At 45.9% G+C, this 25,250-nt stretch overlaps 3 protein-coding genes across 3 annotated transcripts in view; 2 read left to right on the top strand and 1 right to left on the bottom strand.

Annotated features, from left to right (window-relative positions):
* Positions 1 to 22,935, bottom strand: part of LOC116461532 (beta-1,3-galactosyl-O-glycosyl-glycoprotein beta-1,6-N-acetylglucosaminyltransferase 7) — a 32,117-nt gene extending 9,182 nt beyond the window's left edge. Inside the window, exons 1-5 of the mRNA XM_032143345.2 lie at positions 22,794 to 22,935; positions 13,423 to 13,634; positions 13,137 to 13,176; positions 10,815 to 10,816; positions 3,475 to 3,717 (exon numbers count right to left, since the gene is read on the bottom strand). The gene's annotated coding sequence lies outside the window, so the exon portion shown is untranslated. The remainder of the gene's footprint in view (positions 1 to 3,474; positions 3,718 to 10,814; positions 10,817 to 13,136; positions 13,177 to 13,422; positions 13,635 to 22,793) is intronic.
* RTF2 (replication termination factor 2) overlaps positions 1 to 22,959 on the top strand; it is a 59,108-nt gene extending 36,149 nt beyond the window's left edge. Inside the window, exons 6-10 of the mRNA XM_032143346.2 lie at positions 12,659 to 12,772; positions 16,196 to 16,250; positions 16,367 to 16,462; positions 17,366 to 17,576; positions 22,815 to 22,959. Coding sequence (XP_031999237.1) covers positions 12,659 to 12,772; positions 16,196 to 16,250; positions 16,367 to 16,462; positions 17,366 to 17,544 — 444 coding nt within the window. The 3' untranslated portion in view covers positions 17,545 to 17,576; positions 22,815 to 22,959. The remainder of the gene's footprint in view (positions 1 to 12,658; positions 12,773 to 16,195; positions 16,251 to 16,366; positions 16,463 to 17,365; positions 17,577 to 22,814) is intronic.
* Positions 17,627 to 23,161, top strand: FAM209A (family with sequence similarity 209 member A). Its single transcript, XM_032143348.2, has 2 exons — positions 17,627 to 22,073; positions 22,815 to 23,161. The coding sequence occupies exons 1-2, from the start codon at positions 21,825 to 21,827 to the stop codon at positions 23,079 to 23,081; spliced, it is 516 nt and encodes a 171-aa protein (XP_031999239.1). The 5' UTR covers positions 17,627 to 21,824; the 3' UTR covers positions 23,082 to 23,161.
* The last annotated feature ends 2,089 nt before the right edge of the window (positions 23,162 to 25,250 follow it).

Here is a 25,250-nt window from a genome sequence, read left to right as displayed (position 1 = left end):
CTATATAGAGACAGGGATGTGGCCAGTTCAGTGTTAACCTGCTGTGGCCTTCTACCTTGGTTCCATCAGCACCAGCTTTCACCATGGCCCAGTTAAATCTTCCTCTGGCTCAGGTTCACTGTGAAACTTCAGCATGGATGCCTCCTGGACTGCCCTGCTGAGTGGGAACCAGGGTCCCCAGCAGTTTAGTTTGTCATTGTTTCAACAGAAACTTTTTTTTTGAGACAGGGCCTCACTGTATCACTTAGGCTGGAGTGCAGTGGTGTGATCATGGCTCACCGCTGCCTCAGCCTCCTGGGATTTGGTGATCCTCCCACTTCAGCCTCCCCAGCAGCTGGGACTACAGGCATCTGGCTAATTTTTTGTAGAGACAAGGTTTTGCCACATGAGCTTTTAAAAAAAAAAAAAAATCTTTTTAAAATTGACGTCTAATAATTATATATGTTTATGGAGCACAGAGTAATGTTTCAATACACACAATGTATCAGCACAAGCTTTTTAAGGCAGTCAGGCCCTCTATTGTAAATGTAGCCTTTGGAGATCTCACTGCTGTTGCTGTCACTTGAACATAACATCTAGTGGGTAATATGAAAATTCCTGGAGGAATAAACTTTTCATGGCCTGACATTTTTTTTTCCTTTTAAAATAATGGTGAACATTATTTTCAGTTTTGCAAACATTTCCTAGCAATTCTTAGTTTTTGTTGTGGCTGTTTTATTTCTATATTGTGAAGTCAACTGTTTTAATGAAAAAATAATAAAGGTTTAGTTACTAAACATGAGATTTTCTATCACTAAATTAATTTCCAGTAAATGTAGGTGCTATTTTCTAAGTGTGGGGAATATGCCTCTCGTAAAAAAGTGTTCTTACTGAGTTTTTGAACCATTTTTTCCTCCATAGAAAGATGTTTAAGATACTTATTGTAAAGGCTGTAGAAAGAGTGGCTGTTACCCTGTGTATTACGGAGTAGGTATGCAAGTTCTTTGTCTGAAACAGACCTATTTTTACCATTCCAGTGTCCTATTTTCCTTGTGTATTACTAGATCACAAACAGTTTCTAAAATTTGGGGGTTAGCCTGGGCAATGTAGTGAGACCCCTTCTCTACCAAAAAATTTTTAAAAATTAGCCAAGTATTAAGGGTCCCAAAATTAGCCACACCTGTGGTCTCAGCGTCTCAGGAGGCTGAGGCAGGAAGATCATTTGAGCCAGGGAGGTTGAGGCTGAAGTGAGCTGTGATCATGCCCACTGCACTCCAGCCTGGGCAACAGAGTGAGACCCTGTCTCCAAAATAAAAGAAATTTGGGGGTTTATGTGTGAGAGCGTCTCAAGGCTTTTTTCGTGTACTGTCTTTCCTTAAATTGTCTTTCCTAGACCTAGTATATTTTAATACTCTTTTAGCCGTCCATATCTGCAGCCTTTGAAAGGTAGCATTGTTAAATATGTATATAGTGTACAGTGGAACAAAACAGCTTCCAAGCCATGAATGATGTTAAAGTTAACCATTCAGTTGACTGAAGCCATCTAGCATCCAGGAGATACAGTAGAGTATTTTTCAGTGCAAATCATTGTCAAACTTATGGTCAAGGATGGTGGTTAACTTTTTCCCCTTTACGTAGTGCCAGAATCTGCACAAGAACAGGAATGATTTCCAGTTACAATTCTCAGAGTGGAATTATTTTACATTTTATGTTTTTTGTCCAAGGTTAAAGTACTTCCAGGGAGTTGTTTCAAAACACATTGCTCTTCTAATTAGAGCCAGTGCCTGTGTTCTTTTTTTCTTGTAATTCTTCTACAGTCTTCCTCTCCCGACTCCCAACAAGCCTTCACAGCCAGTAGCAAAAGTCAGCAATATGGGTTTGATATCACATTACCTCCAGAACAGTTCGTTGAAGGATATAGTCTTTGAGAATTTGTTAGGATGGGATTTCATTTGTGGTAAAGACTTTTTAGGGTGAGTTGGCAGCATTCCATATATACTCTTTTGTTGCATTTTTTTATATGTATATATTTTAAAGGAAATTCCTATGAGTAAATAGATAACAGATGGGAACTTTTAAAGGTGAACTCAAAATATTTAGCCATATATTCTAGAATATTACCATTTTAAAGCATTAACATTAATTTACCCAGCATAAGCAGTTGATTTAGCACCCAAAGTTTCTGAGAGCTTTACTTTTCAAAAAGGGTGGGGGTTGAGGGAGGCTCAATATTGCATTTACCTTATTAAGAACCTCATATTTAGCTTCAGGAAATGGGCTTTGAATCAGGGCCCCAGTGTTAGGCTCACAGCCCTAGCACTTACGAGTCTGTTGGGCAAGTGACAGAAGCTCCCTGAGTGTCCATTTTCTTGACTGCGGACGTGGTGTATGGTAGTGTCTGCCTCACAGGTACACTGGGAGGAGGTGCAGGAGTGAAGGATGTGAGTTTCACGCTGAGCCTGGCCCTAGGAGGTGCCCTGTGCTCACTGGCACTCACCCTCGGAGTAATGCGGCCCCAAAACCGTAACTGCAGGTGCTCTCTTCACTTGTCCTAAAGTCCCTGTGGCCATGCAATGAAAATGTGGTGTCTCTTTCTCTCTGAGCTCAGAATGCCGTCCAAAGCAGCCTCAATGTTAGCACAATGTTTTCTTGAGTTATTTGAGATTATGAGTTGGACGAATTTTGAATTCAAAAGCTGTCTAACTGTCCAGTGAAATGGATGCCTTTCACAAAATGCTTATTCTTAAAACATGTATAAATTATTTTAGCCATTTTGATGGAAAGAAGAAAACTGTATTTTAGGATATCCACTCAAAACAATGACAAGAAATAAAACATTTTAGTTTACAAAATGAGAGCTGAGGATTTGGACATGGCCTTGAATCTGCCTCTCATGTGAGGAGTTAACAAATGGTGGCATTTTATATTTAAAACTCTAGTTGATGCCATACTAAGAAAATATTCTACTTTTATTTTCTTTGGCTTAAACAAAATGTGGGGGCTATTTTTGAGAGAAAAAGACACCTGCAACACCTACATTTCAAATATTACTCATATTCGAATATTTTAAAACCACAGAGCAAAGAAAAACATAATTTACTTCAAAAAGTATACCTGTGGCCAGGTGTGGTGGCTCACACCTGTAATCCTAGCACTTCGGGAGGCTGAGGTGGGTGGATCACTTGAGGTCAGTAGTTTGAGACCAGCCTGGTCCAATCCAACATGGTGAAACACTGTCTCTGCCAAAAATACAAAAATTAGCTGGGCATGGTGACGTGTGCCTGTAATCCCAGCTACTCTGGAGCCTGAGGCAGGAGAATCACTTGAAATCAGGAGGCAGAGGTTGTAGTGAGCTGAGATTGCACTACCGCACTCCAACCTGGGTGACAAAGTGAGACCCCGCCACACACACACACACACACACACACACACACACACGTATACCTGCTTAACCTTTGCCATTGGTGGGTCCTGCATAGCTACTGAGACGCTTACCAGGAGAAGCCCCCTGGTTCCTGGAGTGGGAGTCCTGGCGGTGTCAGGGCCCAGCCTGGCCTTTCTCTCCCATCGGTTCCTCCCCGGCGGTGGCGCCTGCTTCAGTCACTTGAGTAGAGTTGCTTGGCAGGTTTGGTTGCCATCTGTCCCTGGAGAGTTTTATTCCTGTTGGTTCTGACCTGCAGATTGAAAAGTCGTTGCTGCTTTTGCTTCTCTGAGTATTTCCTTGGGACTGGATCCTTCCTGAAAAACAAAATGAGACAACAGAAGACTTCTGACCCAGATAAAGGACGCACAGTCACTCACATTGAGAAAACTGCAGGATGAAATCATGGCATTCATAGGTCAGAGTCTTGAAATGATTTTAAATACAAGAGGCGTGATTTAGTTATCAGACCCTCTCTCATTAAGGGGATAAATAAAAGTCACTTAAAAAATCCTGTTTCTCCATAAATAGCATTCAAAAAAATCCAGACATTTCACAAGGCAGGGGCTGAGCCTTGTCTATGCTCTGTAGCGCCCCCCAGGGTGAGTCTGCGCCACAGCACGTGGTGAAGGTGGGGTCTGACTGCACCCCTTCGCTAGGCTTTCCTCTTCCCTTCTTTCTCCACCTCTGGGTACTTTTCTTCTTAACATCCTTTCCTTTTGTGGTTTTAAAGGTTCTCTGCTTGCTGGTACTCTCTGCAGGCTTGCCACAGACAGCTCTGTTAAGAATATCGGCACCAAGAGACATAGATCACACACCGTAGAGATTTCTTATCTTCTATGTGCCTTGACGCCTAAGCGGGATGTGTGGTCAGATGAATACAGATTCTCTTCACCTGCTCGTGGGGTGCCTCTGAGACACATGCTGCTTTTTTGCAGAACAGATGTTGCTGTTGCCATAGCACAGAGTATTAGAAAAACACTGAGCAGACAGAATGTAGTCCCCATAATCTTCAGGGGTTGCAGCATTCATGTGGCCTTCCAGTAGGGAGACCCCATACATTTTGTTTGTGTGATGTTCAGAGTTCGTGAGTTAACGTTCTGATTTTATCTAGCAAGAATCAGAAAAAGTCAGGTCCTTTTATGTGTGGAAAAGTCACATTGCCAGCTTGTGAGGTCTTGCTGTGCCTCTCTTCCCCTGCGTCTTGAATGCTTGTTTTGAAACATGTCCTTGCTGGGTGTGGTGGCTTATATCTATAATCCCAGCACTTTGAGAGGCCGAGGTGGAAAGATTGTTTGAGGCCAGGAGTTTGAGACCAGCCTGGAAACATAGCAAGACCCCGTCTCTACAAAAAATTCTTAAAAATTAGCTGGATATGGTGGTGTGCACCTGTAGCCCTAGCTACTTAGGAGGCTAAGGTGGGAGGATTGCTTGAGTCCAGGAATTTGAGGTTACAGTGAGCTAGGATCGTACTGCTGCACTGCAGTCTGGGCAACAGAGTGAGGTGCCATCTCATAATAATAATAATAATAATAATAATATTTGTCCTGTGGGTGCACCTGGACTAGACAGCAGATCTGCTCATACTGGCCCATTCCTGGGGGTCAAGGGTTGGTGCTGGGTTTCACTTCTTGTCTCACATTCTACATCTGGAAGGAGGAAGCCATTCTAAGCCAAACAGCAGTGGAAAAAGCAACTGAGGAAATGCTGGGGAGTGTTGCCCACATTAAACGTTACACTTCCACATCGCTGCGGGAAATAACAACACAAGAAGCAAACATACTAGACGAGCTGAGCCACCCATTTCTATTGGTAATAAATGGACAGAGGGTAAATCGGCTTTATGTATAAACCTCTTATACAGATTGACTAAAGTAAAACATTTAAAAAATGAAATCCCTAATAAATAAAAGGACATATGGTATAATTTACGAAACAGGTGTTGCAAATGCAGTGGGGTTTTTTTTATGTTTTTTAATCCAAGCCAAAAAGGAGCTATCTCCCACGGTCACGTATGGGGATGTATATTTTCATGCAAGCTTTTGGGAGAACTGCTTGGCTTTAAAATCTCATCTCCTTCTATCCTACTTTGAAATTTTTCCTTAGGCTCTGTTCTTACTCATCCAACAGTTATTCACTGTGTCCATTGTGGGCAGAACCCTAGGCTCCTCCCACCATGGAACATGAAGACAAAATGCCTCCTGCTTGGGGCTAGCAGTGTAGTGGAGGAAACACACTGTTTTAAAAGTCAGTACAAACATGCAGACATACGCTCATTTACTCTAAGCCATGGGGTACTGCACAGGAAACAAAAACAGGATTCCGTGATAGAGAATGACCACGTCTCGGAAGTGGAATTCCTAGGTCAGAGATGCATGCAGTCAGCTGTTCATTGCTAATATTATTGGTAAGGACAAAGATTGGGAAGCCACTATTCCATTTGTTAAAGTGATATAAATATCTAGATACATTAGCATATTGCTCCTCATTTGACCACTGTTCCCCTCTTGGCACTTTCCCTACTGGCCTTTTTAAAAATACTTTGAAAAAGCAGAGGGCATATGAATATAAATATACAATTACTAGTTTGCTTTTTCCTTTAACTTATGGTAAGCATTTTCTACGTTGCCCCAAACTCTAACCATATAATCTTCCTTTTTGGGAATGTATTATGATTTTTTTTTTTTTGAGACGGAGTCTCGCTCTGTCTCCCAGGCTAGAGTGCAGTGGCGCGATCTCAGCTCATTGCAAGCTCCGCCTCCTGGGTTCACACCATTCTCCTGCCTCAGCCTCCTGATCAGCTGGGACTACAGGTGCCACCACCACGCCCGGCTAATTTTTTGTGTTTTTAGTAGAGACGGGGTTTCACCGTGTTAGCCAGGATGGTCTCGATCTCCTGACCTCGTGATCTGCCCGCCTCGGCCTCCCAAAGTGCTGGGATTACAGGCGTGAGCCACTGCGCCCGGCCATATTTTGATTTTTTTAACCATTTCCCCCATTCTTTGGACATCTGAGTTATAAGCAATAAAAAGAATGAAGATAAAATTTTAAATGGATGTATAATTTCTACTGTACAGTAACAGTACTTAAGAAAAACGCATCAGCAGGAAGATATGGGTGTTTTTTCTGTTGGTATAATACATGTTATTTACTAAAGAGGTGGGGAGCAGGTCCCTGTGGACCAGCTATGACTTTGCAGCAGCCCCACTCCCCATCTCCGCAGTAGCCCCCTACCCTTGTTTTCCCTCATCCTTCAGGGATGAACCACTGCACTCAGGTCTCTTGGGTCAAGCACCTACCCAGAACGAGTGATGGGGCCCCTAGCGGTCGGGAGGACTCTGCCCAGTCTTCAGCGGCAATTCCTACCAAGGTCCAAGCCCTTGAGGCCCTTGAGGGTGTGGGTTTGGTGTTAATGGATCTTTTGAATTTTTGAGAGAAAGAGCAAGATTGCTCAATTTCTAATGTGAGGAGTTCCTGACTTCTTATTGTCAGTGGCTGACTCAACTTTAAAAGTACAGTAAGTCTGGGTACAACACAATACAACTGTATGCAGAATAAGGTCCATGGCCTCTGAACAGTCTGATCTAGAGGAAGGAGACCGCTCACCCCGACACTGTCAGAAGGAGGGGCAGCAAGGAGTGATAGAAAAAAGCAGCAGCGGGAACCCGGGAGGAGAGAAAAAGAAAGGTGGGGGCAGCACCCACAGGGAGCAGATGCTGGGCTCCTCCCCACCCCTGGGCCCTTTACGCCATAGCCGCGGCTCCAGGCCCCACTGGGCCTTAACTACCACCTGGTTCTGTTCCTGCAGACTCTTTTTCATTCCAAGGAAGAGACCATCTTCCAGAGCCAGGGGAAAGCTCTGCTCAGACCTCCCATAGCGTGAGACTTCCCAGGGAACCTCCTCTAGCAGAGCAGGCTGTCCCTCCTCCTGTAGGCCCAGCTCTCTACAGTGATGGCTAAAAACAAGCTCCTTTTCTTCAAGGGTTGTACCAGTTAAATGCTAGATTGGGCACCTGCTTCAGTCATTCATATAACTTCTCTGTGGCACCACCCTCAGGGATTTGTGGGTCAAAAAGATATCTTCAGTCGTGAAAATTTACCAGACCCACCCTGGAAAAAAAGCTGATCTTAACCTGAAAATGACTTTTGGAGACAAGAACCGCATTAAGTAACCCACCTAAGGCAGGGGCTGAGGAAGGTCAGCAAATGCTTGTTGGTATCTTCTGTGCATTTGGGAGATTCTGGAAAATCTTTGGCAACTTCAGGAAAAAAAAAGTACTTTGATGGCTTTTCTCGTGCTGATAATGTTTTCTATAAAAGAGATTCTGGGCATAGTATGTCTGTTACTGCTCTGGGCACAATAGGTCTGTTAAAATTACTGTTCCAGTTGTTTAAAGAATTTTGTTATTATTTGGTTGCCTGCCTTTATGTTTTTCAAAGGCAGTGTCTTATGGAGTAACTAAGTATTTTAGTTAATAACAGACGTTATCTGGCATACTTTTAAATATCTATGACTACAACATTTAATAGAGTTTTTCATAGATACTAGAAAGATAAATTTTGGTTGATCCGTTCAATACGTGACTCTTTGAAGTCATGTTACCTACACTAATCAAGATAGTGTGGTGCTGGCATGAGGACGGGCATATAGATCAACAGAATAAAATGAGGAGTCCGGAAATAAACCCTCACATGTATGGTCATTGATTTTTGACAAAAGGGCCAAGACAATTCAATGGTGGAAAGAATAGTTTTTTCAACAAGTAGTGCTGGGGTAACTGGATATCCACATGCAGAAGAATGAATTTGGACCCTTACCTTACATTGAATGTAAAAAATAAACTCAAAGTGATCACAGACCTAAATCTGTAAGTTTTAGTTACAAACCACTTAGGAGAAACACAGGAGTAAATCACAATCTTGGGTTAGACGATGACTTATTAAATATGACACCAAAAACGTAGCAGTAAGAGAGAAAATGGGTAAGTCCAATTTCATCAAAATAAAAAACTTTTGTAATTATCCAGTGTAAGATATTTTGTTATAACAGTCTTGGACTAAGACAGAACTTATATCCGGAATATGCTGTATAAAGACCTCTTAGAACGCAACATCAAAGAGACAAATAATACAATTAAGAAATGGACCAGGGATTTAAGCAGACATTTCTCCAGAGAGGGTATACAAATGGCCAGTTAGCACGTGAAAAGGTGCTCAACATCACTGGTCATTTGGGAAATGTAAATTAAAACCATGATGAGACAGCACTTCACACCCATTAGGATGGTTATAACTAAAAGGAAAAACGGCCAGTTGCAGTGGCTCACACCTGTAATCCCAGCACATTGGGAGGCGGGTGGATCACCTGAGGTCAGGAGTTCAAGACCAGCCTGGCCAACATGGTGAAATGCCATCTCTACTAAAAATACAAAAATTAACTCGGCGCGATGGCAGGGGCCTGTAATCCCAGCTACCTGGGAGGCTGAAGCAGGAGAATCACTTGAACCCAGGAGGCGGAGGTTGCAGTGAGCCAAGATCATGCCACTGGACTCCAGCCTAGCGACAGAGTGAGATTCCATCTAAAAAAAAAAAAAAAAAAAAAAAAAGAAAGAAAGAAAAACGATGACAGGTGTTGGGAAGGTTGTGGAGAAATGAGAATCCTCAGGCATTGCTGGTGGTAATGTAAAATGGTGCAGCCGCTTTGGAAGTTCATCATTTGAGTAAAGGCAGTTCCTCCAAAGGTTAAACATAAAGTTAATTTATGGCCAATCATCCCAATCCTAGTTATGTACGCAACAGAAATGAAAACAACTGTCCACAAAAGACTTCTATGTGAGTTTCTTAGTCTGAAAGTGGAAACAACTCTGTCAGCTGATTTGCAGGTGAAACTTTATTTGGCAATAAGAAGAAATGTAGTTCTGATCCATACTATAACATGGATAAATCTTTAAAACATTATGCTAAAATCCAGTCACAAAAAAAAAAAAACACGTATATTGTATGATTTCATTTATAGAAATGTCCAGAAGAGGCAAATTTGTAGGATGGAAAGTAGATTAGTGGTTGCCTAAGACTGCAGAAAGGAGAATGGAGTGAGCGCCAGTGGGTATGGGATTTCTTTTGGAAGTGATAAAAATACTCTAAAATTAGATTATGGTGATGGTTGCATAACTCTAAATATACTAAAAGCCATTGAATTGTACACTTCATTATGTTATGTAAATGAGGTTTCAGAAAGCCTGTTTTTCAAAAAGGCGAGTTAGGTAGCAAATGCACGTGGTACTGAAGCTGTTCCTTTTAGAGCCAGCTCTTCCCTGAGCATTGTACTGTGAGCTAAGAGATAGAACATGATTTCTGCTTCCCCCACCCCTAAAAAAAGTTTTGGGAGATAAGACGATGTAAAACAGAAACCCAGAATGCTCTTCTAAGAGTTAGCTACAGAGTAAATAAAAGTTTGAAGAGACTTCCTCAGGCAGGGGAGAACAGAAGTTTCATAGACAAGATGATAATAGTAAGCTCACTGCTCCTCCATTTTTTATTTTTAAAAACTCGCCACCCAACTCATAGATGGCAGAGACTATGTCTTAAGTAACACAGGGACTACCAGCTTCAGGGTAAAATCAATGAAATTTTTAAACTGAGGCTAGGTGTGGTGGCTCACGCCTGTAATCCCAGCACTTTGGGAGGTTGAGGTGGGTGGATTACCAGAGCCCCGAAGTTCAAGACCAGCCTGGACAACATGGCAAAACCCTGTCTCTACAAAAAATACAAAAATTAGCCAGGCATGGTGGCACACACCTATAGCCCCAGCTACTCAGGAGGATGAGGTGGGAGGATGGCTTGAGCCCGGGAGATGGAGGCTGCAGTGAGCCATGATGGCGCCACCGCACTCCAGCCTGGGTGACTGAGTGAGACCCTGCCTCAAAAAAAAAGTTGACATGATGATGAGTATGTTCCATAAATTAATCCTTTGAATGTTATATATGCTATGAATATTTCATTTAGCCTTTGGCTTATGTTTTTGTTGTTATTGTGACATTGTCATGTAAAAGTTTGTAATTTTTACATAGCAAAACTTATCAACCTTACTAGCTTTAGATCAGAGGTCCCCAACCCCCATACCGGTGACAGTCCATGGCCTCTTAGGAACCAGGCCGCACAACAGGAGGTGAGCTGCGGGCGAGAGAACATTAGTGCCAGAGCTCCATCACCGGCATTAGATTCTCATAGGAGCACAAACCCTGTTGTGAACTGCGCACGTGAGGGATCTAGGTTGCGTGCTGCTTATGAGAATATAATGCCTGATGATCTGAGGTGGAACAGTTTCATCCCAAAACCTTCCCCCCACTATGCACCATCTATGGAAAGATTGTCTTCCATGAGACTGGCCCCTGGTGCAAAAAAGGTTGGGGACTGCTGTTTTAGATGACATTTCCTACCCTAGTTATAAAACACATTTTCTTATAAATTCTTCTTCTTTCCTTTTTTACATCTAGGTGTTTATAACCCTAGTCCAGGGCTTCTCGACCTCAGCACAGGGGCATCTTGGCTGGGTAACTCTCTGTGCGGGGCCATCCTGTGCACTGTATGATGCTTACTGCATCCCTGGCCTCTACCCACAAGATGCCAATAGCACCTGCACCCCAGATGTGACAGCTAAAAATGTCTCCAGACATCGCCAAATGTCCACTAGGGAGCAGGATCAACCACGCACTTGGGTTAGACCCCAGCTGGTTAGAGAGCCACTGCACTTGGGTTAGACGCCTCTTTTTTTTTTTTTTTTTTTTTTTTTGAGACGGAGTCTCACTCTGTCGCCCAGGCTGGAGTGCAGTGGCACGATCTCGGCTCACCATAACCCCTGCCTCCCGGGTTCAAGCGATTCTCTCACCTCAGCCTCCCGAGTAGCTGGGACTACAGGCATGTACCACCACACCCAGCACCACCACACACAGTTTTTGTATTTTTAGCAGAGACAGAGTTTTCACCATATTGGTCAGGCTGGTCTCAAACTCCTGACCTCAAATGATGATCCGCCCACCTCGGCCTCCCAAAGTGCTGGGATTACAGGCATAAGCCACCGCACCCGGCCTTAGACCCCTCATTTTTGCAGCTGAGGAAACTGAGGCCCAGGGAAGTGGTGTGGCCTGAGCCAGGTGGCCTAGACAGATGGTGGCAGAAATCTCAATTCAAAATGCAGGACTGGGAACCTCCACTCCTGATTCTCGTTTTTTCCCTGTTTTTCCTGTCCCCAGCTGTGAGTACCTCTGCTGTGCCAGGCACTGGGTAGCTGCTGGGGCCACAGCAGGGAAGAAGACAACGTAGACAAAGTAATGAAGATGAGACTCCAGGTCATGATTAGTGCCATGGAGCAAACACAGAAAGAATGCTGGGATCCCACCAGTGACAGCATGGTCACAGGGAGCCTCTGCGGAGGTGGCTCGCTCACTGACAGCTCTGTGAGTGTGGGCATGCCTTTGGTGTGTGCGTGTGCATTTCTACCACCACGATACTGTCAGGGTGGTCTAGACCCTGCTCGCAGTCTTGTTCTGCCGGGGTGTGTTGGGGGCCCCCAACGCGGCCGTCATGCTTGGGGGTTTTCTGAAAGACTCGAGACTTCGCATATGGTTGTATTCAGCTAACATTCACTGCAGCAGCGTGGTATGGATACACAGCTGGGTGTTAAGGGAAAAGGCGCAGGTAGCAGAGTCTGGAAGAATCCACGTGGGGCTTCCTTAGGCGCACTCCCTCCCTCAAGGGGTTGCACGAAGTGAATACTTCCCCCGGCAACGAAACTGCAACACGTGTGATGTTTTTGCCCAGGGAAGCAAATGAGAGACTCAGTACCCAGAGTTTTGGCTGAGGGCTGGCTTTATACCCTCGGCCTAGCATGTTCCAGAATTCTACACTCCCATAAGGAAGGTAGGTGTCAGCATAGACCACATTGTTCATACAAAACGATCTGGGCACGGTGAGCCAAGCTACTCTTGTCAGTTAAAAAATGGCGGGGACCCTCCCAAAATCCAAGTTCTCAGACACCATCCAGGCACCAGCCTTGCAAGTGATAGCATTCTTCACCTGCTACGCTGACACTTTGCTGTGTGTGGGAACTTTCCAAACCAAGGCTTTGACCAGAAAGCCGGTAATAGGAATTTACTCGGAGCCTGGGGGCCACGGCTAGGGGCTGAGAGTGGGGGACTGAAGCGTGGCCTCCCCATTGAGTGGTGATGGAATCTGCCCTCTCTTGTTTGCCCTCTCCAGTGTGGGGCTGCCTTCCAGGAGGATGATGTCATCGTGCTCAATGGCACCAAGGAGGATGTGGATGGGCTGAAGACAAGGATGGAGGAGAGAAGGCTGAGAGCGAAGCTGGAAAAGGTAATGGGAGTCTTCAGGTTCCGCCCAGCCCCCATCTCTGCTCCAGAGCTGACTGCAAACCACTGAACTGAGCTGGTAGCTACTTAGGGGTTTGCATGATGAAGGCGATCATTATAACCTAGAAGGGCCTGGACTGTAGAAGCAGATTCCAGCTGAGGCCCAGGCACTGCCTGGCTGTGGTGAGCACAGCGGCTCTGCTCTTCCCCGCCCAGCTTTTCTCATCAGTGAAGTGGGGTAGTGACAGCATGCGAGGGCACAGAGCTGTCAGCAGGCTCCAGAGACCGTGGCCATAAAGCACTGACAGTGACACGGCCTCAGCAAGCTCTTGGGGAAGGGCAGCCACCACCATTGCTGCTGCTGTCACTTGCTGTTGATTTAAGACAATACATACTCAGGTCTCATAGCTTGTAAAACAAAGGAAAAATGAAAAGTCACCATCATCCCAGCAAATGTAAGGCTCCCCTGCTGCCCAGATTAGAATGTGCTCGGGAGTGCCCTGGCAGTCTGGGCTCCAGCAGGCCTGGGTGGGCCTGGGCGCCTGTGCGTCTCACCCACTCCCAGGGCATGTGGATGCGACTCCTCAGGGTCGCACTTTGAATAGCAAGGAGCTAATGAGTAGCCTTCCCAAAAATGGGGGCCAAATTCTTCACCTTCCTGAGCCTGCCCACGGGGAGAGGGAGGGTCTTTTATGGAAAGTGGTGCTTCAGCGTCCAGAAGGGAGCCTAGCATCCAGAAACAGGGAAAGCATTGCTGAGTAACGTGGTGGAGCGAGCAGGCCCCAGACAATGCATCCGCCGAGTTCTTCCGTGCGCTGGCGATTCCCTATCCAGCAGTAAATGTTGTTCATGTTTACAGATGATAGCTATGGAATACAGGCCTTTGGTGAGTGGCAAATTTCTTATTCTTTTTAAAAAAAAAGTTGGGTTCAGGATAAGCTAGGGAGAAAACTTTATGTGATCAGAACTAAGGCAAAAGAATGCTTGAAGTACTAGAAAATTAGCTCCAGTAGGCTGAGGACATAAAATTATGAAACAAATCGCCTGCCCTCACATGGGCATGCATTTTACCAGTGCCAGTCTGAGGCGAGAGTGATGGAGTACCTGAAGATTTTTCGGAGGTTTAGGGTTTTTAAAAAATCATAACAGAAGATAAGACAGGACCGTATCACCCTGGAATAATGTGTAATTCATGGTTGTGAGGCTTAAAAAAGCCGAGGCTTGAGCACATGGTAGCAGTATTATCGTTATGCATGGATCCAGAATGATCAGAAAGAGCCAGAGGCATTTGTATTTTCTCCTTTCATCATTTTACTTAGGTAGACAATAATATCTGAAAATGGCTCTGTAGTTCAAGGAACGGTGCCCAAACTCTGAATTCAGATGCCAGTAGAAACGTTCCGTGGAGCAGTATTGTAAGATGTTAATACAACATTCATAACAACTGCTTAAAGAGTCACTTGGTAGACGGGTGTGGTGGCGCGTGCCTGTAATCCCAGCTACTGGGGAGACTTGAGGCAGGGGAATCACTTGAACCCAGAAGGCGGAGGTTGCAGTGAGCCGAGATTGCACCTCTGCACTCCAGCCTGACAGACTCTCTCTCAAAAAAAAAAAAAAAAGCCCCTTGGCCATTTAAATGCTGTGTTCAGGTTGAAAAGTAAATACATGTATATCTTATATAAGTGTGTTAATTCTAAGTTGGTTTTCTAAATTACTATGATTTCATTATTGTAAGAGAGGAAAAAAAAGAGGGAAACTAAGTTTGAGGTCTTTTTAACTAGGGACAGTTGCCAAAAGCCATCTCCCTGTTCTCAATTGCTACATTGATCAAGCTCAGTTTTAAAAAACACAAAAGAGCGGCCAGGTGCTGTGGCTCACACCTGTCATCCCAGCACTTTGGGAGGCTGAGGCAAGCAGATCACTTGAGGTCAGGAGTTCGAGACCAGCCTGGCCAACATGGTGAAACCCCATCTGTACTAAAAATACAAAAATTAGCTGGATGTGGTGGCATGTGCCAGTAATCCCATCTACTCCAGAGGCTGAGGCGGGAGAATTGCTTGAACTTGGGAGACGGAGGTTGCAGTGAGCCAAGATCATACCACTGCACTCCAGCCTGGGCAAGAGAGATTCTGTCTCAAACACACGCACACACACACACACACGGAAAAAATGCATTTCAAAGGAAGCTACTAGAAATGTTCATATTCCCTTTGACCATTTTGCTTTCGTGAGTTTTCTCTGTCACAGGTTTCCTGCCAAGTTAATTCAAAGCCCAGTGGGACTAGCATGCCCCTCTCTGCAAAATATTCTCCAGAGCTTCTGGGAATACCTCATAGCTACTGCTACCAGGATACCAAAATATTTCCCAAATACACTTGCAGCTGGAAGCAAGATACAGCATTTCCTCTCTGACTCCTTCTTGCCTGTGCTTTTCAAATAACCTCAGCTATGAATGGAGGGCTTAGAAATAAACAGTTGTCTTTTATTTGTTTGAAGGACCGAGTATCCGTTTTCACAGATGTGAATGCTTGCATTGCATGTGTGAAATGCACAGAAGGTCTTTATGTTTTGTTATAAATCACATTGCTTGTACGTGTTAGAAATTCAAGGCCTAAGAGGTCTGTCTTTAATGCTCAGTGCTGGGAGATGGCTGAAGTAATCAGGCTGCATATCTTTAGCGCCACCTTTTGGATGCTTAGGAAATTGACATTTTAAAGCAAATTAAATGAACATAGTCCTGCTTGTCATTTCTACGATTAAATCAATTCCAACACAGCTGTGTAACCGTAGAATGGTTTGTTTATTTTATTATTGCTGATCAAAATAACTATTATGAGTAACAGAATTCTAGTGCCTAGAAATCTAACAAGAGTAGTTTTGAGTTTAGAAGAATTAGCTCAGCTGTCTTTAAAATAAACTTCAAGGCCTTACACTTGAATAACAAATACCAAAGCAGTTTGACTACTTTGAAAAAAAGTTAGTGGAATGTGCAAGATTTAGTTCATGTTTATGCTGGCTGGAGTTCACCTACCCGTATATATCCTTCACATACCCATAACCTGTGTTACTCATTTAAGTGCGCTTTTGTATACAATTGTCACCATCAACATTGGCCCGTATTACTGAAATCTGTCGGCCTCGTTTAAAATTTTTGCAAATGTGATTCGGGAGATGTAAATATAAAAGTGAGCAGCTCTGTGCAGATACATTTTTGTGTGAGGCAGAAGTGCATGACTGGTGTCACATGCAGAGGATGAAGGCTTAGGAGTTACGGAACATCAAAAGCCTTCTTCAGAGTGACTGTCTGTCTCATGTGACTGGCATCAGCCGGTCAGATGACAGGACCCCCGGGACAATGGGAAGCCACACTGACGCTGAAGTGGAGTGAATCTGAGCACCTCCTCCAACATTCTCTATCTTTTTATAGAAAACAAAGAAACCCAAGGCAGCAGAGTCTGTTTCAAAACCAGATGTCAGTGAAGGTAAGATCCTTCAAGAGATCCTTATTTTAGCAAAATACGACTCCGGGGCAGTCTGCTAATCTGTTCGTGCTTTGTTTTGCATTGTTTTTGCTTTGCCTACTTTGTTTCTTTTACAGAAGCCCCAGGGCCATCAAAAGTTAAGACAGGGAAGCCTGAAGAAGCCAGCCTTGATTCTAGAGAGAAGAGAAACAACTTGGCTCCCAAAAGCACAGGTGGGTCCTGTTGTAGCTACAGGGAGCTGTTTTGAGAAGGCTGGAAACCCAGGTGGCCGAGTCCAGGTTTCACTGGAGTGGGTGGATGGGAAGCCCAAGCCTGTCCTATGTCATGTCTCTAGAGAGTGCACTGAACTCTCTTTGGGGGGGGTAACTAAGAAATATTGAACACACCCTCATCAGGAGCCCTGGCAGGAGTGATGGGGGTCTGGGCACAAATGCTAGTTGTTTAGTTTCCTGTCGAGTAAGCGCTTGGTGCCAAGCAAAAGAGGCTGCGCTGAGAACTGGCTCATGTTGCACAGAGACTGTCAGCTGGGCTGTGGCCTAGGGCCTGCGGGGAATGCCCCCAGTTTCTTTACTCTTGGGGCTTTCATGGGCTCCACATGTGGCTCTCAGAGTCCCCTCTCTGCTGTCTCTTGACCAAGAATCAAAGTTTCTCCTAAAACTCACTCTCTTTAACTCAAAGAAAATACCATTTATTTCACAAAAAGGGAAATACAGATTCATTGTTAAGAGTGTGTGATCTTGTGCTCTAAGTAGCATCCAGGGTGGCTGACAGGCTCCCATCCCGGCTCTACGTGGGACGGCCACTGAGGTTCCTGTGTCTGTTTTCTCCCCTGGAACGCAGGCCCTGCCTCATCAGGACAATCTAAGTCATTCACGGGGCTGGGACCAGTGTCTGCGACAGAGCAAGGGGTAGTTGGTGGGACAGTAAATGATAGATGTGTTGTGCTGTGTCTGCTTTGCTGGAGTTGGCAATTAAGATGATGTCCGTCAGCACCCACACAGCCAGCAAGAGAACGTCTTGGGACAGAGTGACTGATGGGCTTCCCTTCTGATCGATGCAAAGTTTAGAATCATCTTTATTCCAACCCTGACAGTTTTGGCTCTTCATTTTTCTAGCAACAAATGAGAGCTCTTCTGGAAAAGCTGGGAAGCCTCTGTGTGGAGCCACAAAGAGGTCCATCGCTGACAGTGAAGAATCCGAGGCCTACAAGTCTCTCTTTACCACTCACAGCTCTGCCAAGCGCTCCAAGGAGGAGTCTGCCCACTGGGTCACCCACACATCCTACTGCTTCTGAAGCCCGCACTGCCACCGCTCCTGCCCCAGAAGGTTGTTTAGTTTCCACGTAGGCAGGTCGCTGTGCGCCTCTGAGTGCACTGCTGTGTGTTCTCTCTATAGCTCTGTGTCATAAAGCTGTCCTGGCCAGCCTTCGAGCTGGTGTGGCCACTCTTGCTGTGAGGCATGTGGGTTCCAGGGGAGACATGGGGCGGGCTGCACAGTGGCCCGAGGTTATGCTTGCTTCCCCTTTCAGGTGCATTTGGTCCTTTCCACGGCCAGGAAGCCCTGTGGGCTGCACTTTTTATGCTTGCAGTAACAAAAGACTCCGGAGTCCTCACCGGTGCAGAGTTGGCATATTAACTAAAATTCTAATGATCTTGCTACCAGCAGTAAATCAAGTAGGCCAAGTGAAACTGGGCTTTAGAAAGGATGGATTTCAAATACACTGTGCCCACTAGAAGTTTGAAGGGCCTCGTCCCTCTGCTACAGCCCTGGGAGGAGCCAGGATCCTTGTTGGTCTAGCTGAATACTATTAGGAGAGTGTGCCCCATCTCATCATTTCGAAGATAGCAGAGTCTTACTTGGGCACCCAGTGATTGGGTTCAAAAATAAAGCTGGTCTGCCTCTTCTCTCCTCTGCGTTTTTATCTTTTCTACCTTCTGCTCATGCTTGGGTAAGAACATTGCAGCCGTTGCATTGGTGATTATAGGAGTCATTCCATGAAGTCAGAGGAACCCACCCTTCTCTCCTCCAGCAGATGGTAAAGGGAGAGTTGTACCCAAAAGGAGGTGCATTTTATCTACCTATAAGGTGTGTTGACATCAGTAGTTAGTGAAACTTCTCATGGGACTCCTAATGAAGAACCAGGAGCCCCAGGCCTCTGCGTGGCTTTCTGCACACGGTGGTGTGACTGAGATAGTGACTGGTTCTCTATACAGACCCCAGGGCCCTGGGTTTCCTTCAGAAGCAGAAGGAGCTGTGGGAGGTGAATGGTGGAAGGTGAGCAGGCAGGTTCTGTGGGGGACACAGACACGTGGGCAGAACTCCAGGGAGAGGCCAGCAAAGGAGAACCATGTGTGGCCCTGCTTTTTCTCAAACCCGTGTGGTTCCCGGCTTCACGGTGATGGGAAGGTTTGGCCCCAAGGATATTTTGACATTCTGAGTATAGAGCATTTTAATAAAAATTAAGTGATGAGTTTTTGTCATGGACTTTTCCAGAACAAACCTGAACTAGCCATTTAAATTCCACAATTTTCTTTACAGCCAAATTCAACCATTTTCTCATTCTTATTTCCCTTTTTCTTTTTTTTTTTTTTTTAAATTTTGAAACAGGGTCTCACTCTGTCATCCAGGCTGGAGTGCAGTGGCATGATCATGGCTCACCATAGCCTCGACCTCCTGGGCTCAGGTGATCCACCCACCTCAGCTTCCGGAGTAGCTGGGATTATAGATGCGCACTACCGCACCCGGCTAATTTTTCTATTTTTTGTAGAGATGAGGTTTCGCCATGTTGCCCAGGCTGGTCTTAAACTCCTGGACTCAAGCAGTCTTCCCACCTCGGCCTTCCAAAGTGCTGGGATTACAGGCGTGAGCCACCCCGCCTGGGCCCCCTTTTCATTTTGTTAATTTATTTTCACAACAATCAGTTCATTCTTCAATTGGTTAACACTGTTTTCTATCACTGTCTCTTCTTCCCTATTTTAATTTTACTGAGAAAACTTGATCAATCCTTTTAGTCACATTTTACTAATTATAGCTTCTGCCATTGTGAGGCTTTTTTTTTTTCTTTTAATGACCATTATTTTTGCCAGGTTCAGTTTTCTTAATGTTAGCCTGAATCAGTTTTATTTTGCATTGAGTTTAATGACTGTGTCCATTTTTTTTGGTAACTGAGTCACAGCATCCTCAACACAAAAACTTCAACATCTCAAAGTCCTCTCTTTTGGCCTCTCTGAAATAAACAGGCTGTGGGCCTCCCTCCATCTGCCCTCAGGACCATCCACGCAGGAGGGATCAGGGCTTCCTTGGAGATTTCTAGCCAGCCTTTAATATTTTGCTAAGGCACCACTCTTGAAGGCTCCTGGCCAGCGTGAGGGAAGAAGGTACCCATGATCTGTGTTCCTGCTGGGCGTAAGGCCTCAGTACAGCAGCGGCTGGGGAGGGCTGATCGTTCGCATTGTTTTTAGGGCTCACTGAGCAGCCAAGCACTTGACAGGCTTCTTCCCCTGCGACTCCCCAGCCACCCGGTGCGATGGGAAGATGCCCATCCCCCAGTTTATAGGTGAGGTGCCTGAGGCCCAAAGCAGCGAGGTGAATGGCAGTTCCGCCCGGCCACACCGCACCTTCTCCTCATTCAGTCCTTACCAAATGAAGGACTCAGTGGCAGTTGGAGCAGGCTCTGTGGAGTGACAAAGTAGTTCTGCAAGACTATGGCCAGGGGCAGTGGCTCATGCCTGTAATCCTAGCACTTTGGGAGGCCAAGGCATGCAGATCACCTGAGGTCAAAGAGTTTGAGGCCAGCCTGACCAACATGGTGAAACCCTGTCTCCACTAAAAGTAAAAACAAATCAGCCAGGTGTTTTGGTGCACACCTGTAATCTCAGCTACTCGGGAGGCTGAGGCAGGAGAATCGCTTGAATCCAGGAGGCGGTGTACAAGCCGTGCGTTCCAGCACCCAGGATTTCTTGTTTCATGTCATTTTAAAGAACTCATGGGTTCAGGTATACCGTGGAGTCCTAGGTTTATTCCCAGCCTTGGCCTCAGTTGTCAAGCCAGCTGTTCCTTCTTACTTGGGGGATTCAGCCCCTTCCCATTTTACCCACCACCTCCTAATCATCTCCCCTGCTCTACTCAACCATCTTTTTCTGGAAACTCTTCCTGCGTAACCTAGTTTAGAGCAGTCCCCTTGTGCTAGTCTCTAAAGCTTCCTGTTCTTACACCATTTTAATCAAAGTATACTCTCTCTCTTTTTTTTTTTTCTTCCTGAGATGGAGTCTCACTCTGTTGCCCGGGCTAGAGTGCAGTGGTGTGATCTCAGCTCACTGCAACCTCTGCCTCCCAGGTTCAAGCAATTCTCCTGCCTCAGCTTCCCAAGTAGCTGGGCCTACAGGCATACGCCACCATGCCAGGCTAATTTTTGTATTTTTAGTAGACATGGGGTTTCACCATGTTGGCCAGGCTATTCTCGAACTCCTGACCTCAGGTGACCCACCTGCCTTGGCCTCCCAAAGTGCTGGGATTACAGGTGTGAGCCACCACACCCGGCCCAAAGTATACTCTTAACCCAGGGTGGGCACACACTGCTACAATCAGTGATGGTGTGAGGTAATACTGAGTGGTGGGGACTGTGGAGGGCATATGGCCACCTAAAGGACGGTTTCACTTGGCTGCAGCAGAGAGACTGGTTCTATGAGGGTTTGCACCCATTGTTTTTGGACCTCCCATATTTTCAAAGGAAGCCAGAATGTGGAGTTTTAAAGTGAAATGCCCCCAGTATTTAAGTACTGACAATTTTTAAAAGCAACATAGGCCAAACAAAACACATAGGTGAGCCGGGCCCAGTGGCTCACGCCCGTAATCCCAACACTTTAGGAGGCCGAGGCAGGTGGATCACCTGAGGTCGGAAGTTCGAGACCAGCCTGACCAACATGGAGAAACCCCGTCTCTACTAAAAATACAAAGTTAGCCAAGCGTGGTGGCGGGTGCCTGTAATCCCAGCTACTTGGGAGGTTGAGGCAGGAGAATGGCTTGAACCCGGGAGGCAGAGGTTGTGGTGAGCTGAGAATCACGCCATTGCATTCCCGTCTGGGCAACAAGAGCAAAACTCCATCCCCCCCAAAAAAAGTTTTTGTTTGTTTAGTTTGAGCCATATAGATGGCTCCAAATTTGTAGGTGGCCTGTGGTTTAATATCTTTCTCTCCCATTTAACTCAGCTCCACGGGGCACATGGCATCTCCCTCTGCTCATCACAATGTCTGGATCAAACAAATGAAAAACAAAAACATGATGGCCTCTCTCGGCAAAGCTCCAGGGTTGGAAAGAGTCCCCTGGCAGGGAATTGGCACCCCGTCATGCCCATCCTCTCTCTCTTACTGCCTGCTGGAAATGCCCCCATCTCCCTTTGAGTCCTCCTCCCAGGCGACCCCTGTGACCTGTAACCTCTGTCCTGAAATCATCACAATGGCCAGGGTGGCCTCAGCTCAGGGCCTCTGTGACATCACCAAGGGCCTGGCACCAGTCTCCCAGGTGCGAGGGCAAGCAAACCCATCATGAGAACTCCCTTCCCCACCTCTGCTCACCATGTGGACACTGAAATGGTCCCTGGTCCTGCTTCTGTGCCTCACCTGCAGCTGTGCCTCTATGTTCTCTTCTCTGAGAGAGAAAACTAGCGAACCCCAGGGGAAGGTGCAGTACAGAGAGCACTTTCGGTTTCGGCAGAATCTACCAGAGCACACCCAAGGCTGGCTGGGAAGCAAATGGCTCTGGCTTTTGTTTGTTGTTGTGCTGTTTGTGATACTGAAGTATCAAAGAGATAGTGAGAAGAATAAGGTAAGGATGGCTCCATTTTTTTACACCATATTGATTCAATCTCAGGAGTCTCAGGGAAACGGATGTTCTAGTGAGTCTAGGTGGCACCGTTGGGTATACTGAACCGACCTCATGGTCCTGGGCAAAGCTGGCAAATTCACTTCATGATGTATCCTTAGTGAAGACAACAGTCCCCAGATCCAGAGATACTGGGACAAACAGTGGAAGGTGACCTCTGCTTACTGGCTCACAGATTTTCTGCTTAGATGGATTTTTTCAAATGTAAGATTCAAGAACTTATGGTGTGTTTCAGAAGGTCAAAATTATTCACAGGGCCAGATTCACTGTCCCCTGCTTTTTAAATTCTTGCTAGTGTTTGACTTACTACAAAATCCTGAGCTAAATGGAAATGGTATCGTTATCCCAACGAAATATGAGACCTGTGCTGAAGAGATAAAGGTGTAAGGTAGTTTGGGCCGGTCCTCAAAGTGACCACAGACAACTCTTTCAGGTAGAAAGGGAAGGGGAGGGAAAGTGTGTCCTCCCCTAGAAAGACCCAGCACTTCATAATCCTGTGCCCGAACCGATGAGAGCAGGGATCGGCGAAGCCTTCCTGTAGAGGGCCAGGGAGGGTGTGAAGAGTTTCAGCTTTGTGGGCAGTATGGTCTTCCTTGCAACTACTCCAGTCTGCTGTCGTAGATGAACTGTGTCAAAACCAGCAAAGTTCACAGTATTACTCACCTTGAGTATCTTTCTTGACAGGAGCAGAGTCCTCCTGGCCTTCGAGGCAGCCAGTTTCACTCTCCATTAAAGAAAAAAAGAAATGCTTCCCCCAACACAGACTGTGCATTCAATACCTTAATCGAACTCGAGGTGGAGCTTACGAAATTTATGTCCAAAGTGCGGAATCTTAAAGGTGCCATGGCAACAGGCAGTGGCAGTAACCTCAGGCTTCGAAAGTCAGAGATGCCTACAGATCCATGGCATGTCACGATCTGTGACATATGGGGAGAAGACAGCTCTAGCTGAATGGATTTGTGTCAGGAGAGAAATAAGTTGAGTGTTGACAAACTGTATGCAAACTAATAAAACTATTCTGAAGAAAAGAACTTCCACGTTTGACATCTTGCTTCTTTTCTTTTTTTCACTAGAAGAAAAAGTGAATGTGAGACCAGTAGCCATAGCAGTGATGGTTTTGTTTTTGCCTCTCTCACGTCCTCTAGAGCTGTGGGTGGTGAGAAGAGCACCGAAAGCTACATAATAGTACGTGATGAGCTCGTGCTTCCGTGCAACGGCTGTGGGTGGACGATGGAGTTAGGGAAATCTGGGATAAGATGCTGACGTCATTTCCATACAAACTCTCGCTCTCTATAGCATCTATTTGTGCAAGACACAGAACTGCTTTTTATCTTTGATATATTACAAAAGACGGCGTTAATGATAGTTCTAAAATGGTAAAATGATTCAATTAGGAGGGGTGTATTCTAGAGTTATCTGATTCCCTCACCACAAGAGTCCTTTCACTCATTCCATTTCAAAGGTTCCATATATTGACTTTTCCTTCTACCACACTAGCAGTTACATTTGTCAATAATTGGATTAAAAAAAAAAGGGATGAGGCAGGAGAATCGCTCGAACCCAGGAGGCAGAGGTTGCAGTGAGATCGCACCACTGCATTCCAGCCTGGGCGACAGAGCGAGACTCCATCTCAAAAGAAAAAAAAAAAAAAAGAGGCCAGGCACGGTGGCTCACACCTGTAATCTTAGCCCATTGGGAGGTCGAGGCAGGAGGACTGATTGAGCCCAGGAGTTTGAAACCACCCTGGGCAACATAGTGAGACCCCATCTCTATTATTTTAAATTAACAAAAAAGAAAAGGGAGAAAGAATTTATTCATTCTATGCCATTGGAGGTTTGGATACAAATGTGCTAACCAGGGGCTCCCAGATTAGTTGACATGTTCTTTATCCTACTTATTCAAAATGTGGGTATTTTACATGTTACTGTGGCTGATGGCATCTCTGTACATACTTAGGTGCTTGCCTAATGGTGATTTCAGTTTTCTTCTGTCCTACATTCTTTATTGATTGGAATTCTGCTGTAAGAAGAGCTGTTCCTTCGCCGATGATTGATGGGTGGATTTCTGTATGGACTTACCTGACAGGTGTTTTTTTGTTGTTATTTTCTGGCTCCACCTTTCCCACCTTTGGCATTAGGAGCCCCTTCGGGTTGGCACTTGTGTTCTGTGAGCAAGCCCCTTCCTCTTTTGAGCAATTCCTTACTTTCTGGCAACCCAAGATGCTCCATGCTCATCTGGTTCATTGCCTGCCTTCATCCTGGAATCAGCCACTTCCCCAAGGGGTCAGGTTCCCTTTCTTGGAGAATGGTGACCCGCCCTCCTGCAGCCAGGATCATGACTCATCTTAAAATCCTTCATTTAATTCATCTGCAAAATGTCTCTTGCCACATGAACAGCAGGCCCACAGCTCCCAGGAATTAGTGCATAGGCATCTCTGGGGCCGGTACCCAGTTGACCAGTGCTGTCACCCTCACAAGCATCAAAGTCACCCAGGGCCCAGGGAAGACCAAGACCATGAGGCAGGAGGCCATGGCTTCTGCGGCTGCAGCAGCAGCAGGAAAGGGAGGCAGGGCAGACAGCAGCCCAGACGCCTGGGGCCTCAGGGGAAGGAGGCCCTGCCTCGAAGGCATAGGCGCCCCTCAAGGGTCCCAACCCCGGGCCCTGAAGGGTGGGCAGCATCTTCCCGGGAAGAATGTGGTGGCTGGGCATGGTGGCTCATGTCTGTAATCCCAGCACTTTGGGAGGCCAAGGTGGACAGATCACCTGAGGTCAAGAGTTCAAGGCCAGCCTGGCCAACATGGTGAAAGCTCCGTCTCTATCAAAAATACAAAAATTAGCTGGGCATGGTGGAAGACACCTGTAATCCCAGCTACTCAGGAGGCTGAGGCAGGAGAATCACTTGAACCCAGGAGGTGGAGGTGGCAGTGAGCTGAGATTACACCACTGCACTCCAGCCTGGGCAACAGAGCTAGACTCTGTCTCAAAAAAATAAATAAAAAGAATGGTTACCCAGGTGCTGTGGTGTGTACCTGTGGTCCTAGCTACTTGGGAGGCTAAGGTAGGAGCATCTTTTGGGTCTGGGAGGTCGAGGCTGCAGTGAGCCATGATTGCACCATGGCA

This window comes from Hylobates moloch, unplaced genomic scaffold (genome assembly GCF_009828535.3).
Source record: "Hylobates moloch isolate HMO894 unplaced genomic scaffold, HMol_V3 SCAFFOLD_21, whole genome shotgun sequence".
Classification (NCBI taxonomy): domain Eukaryota; kingdom Metazoa; phylum Chordata; class Mammalia; order Primates; family Hylobatidae; genus Hylobates; species Hylobates moloch.
Note: the sequence above shows the minus strand (reverse complement) of the source record. Positions and strands in the feature narration are given on the sequence as shown.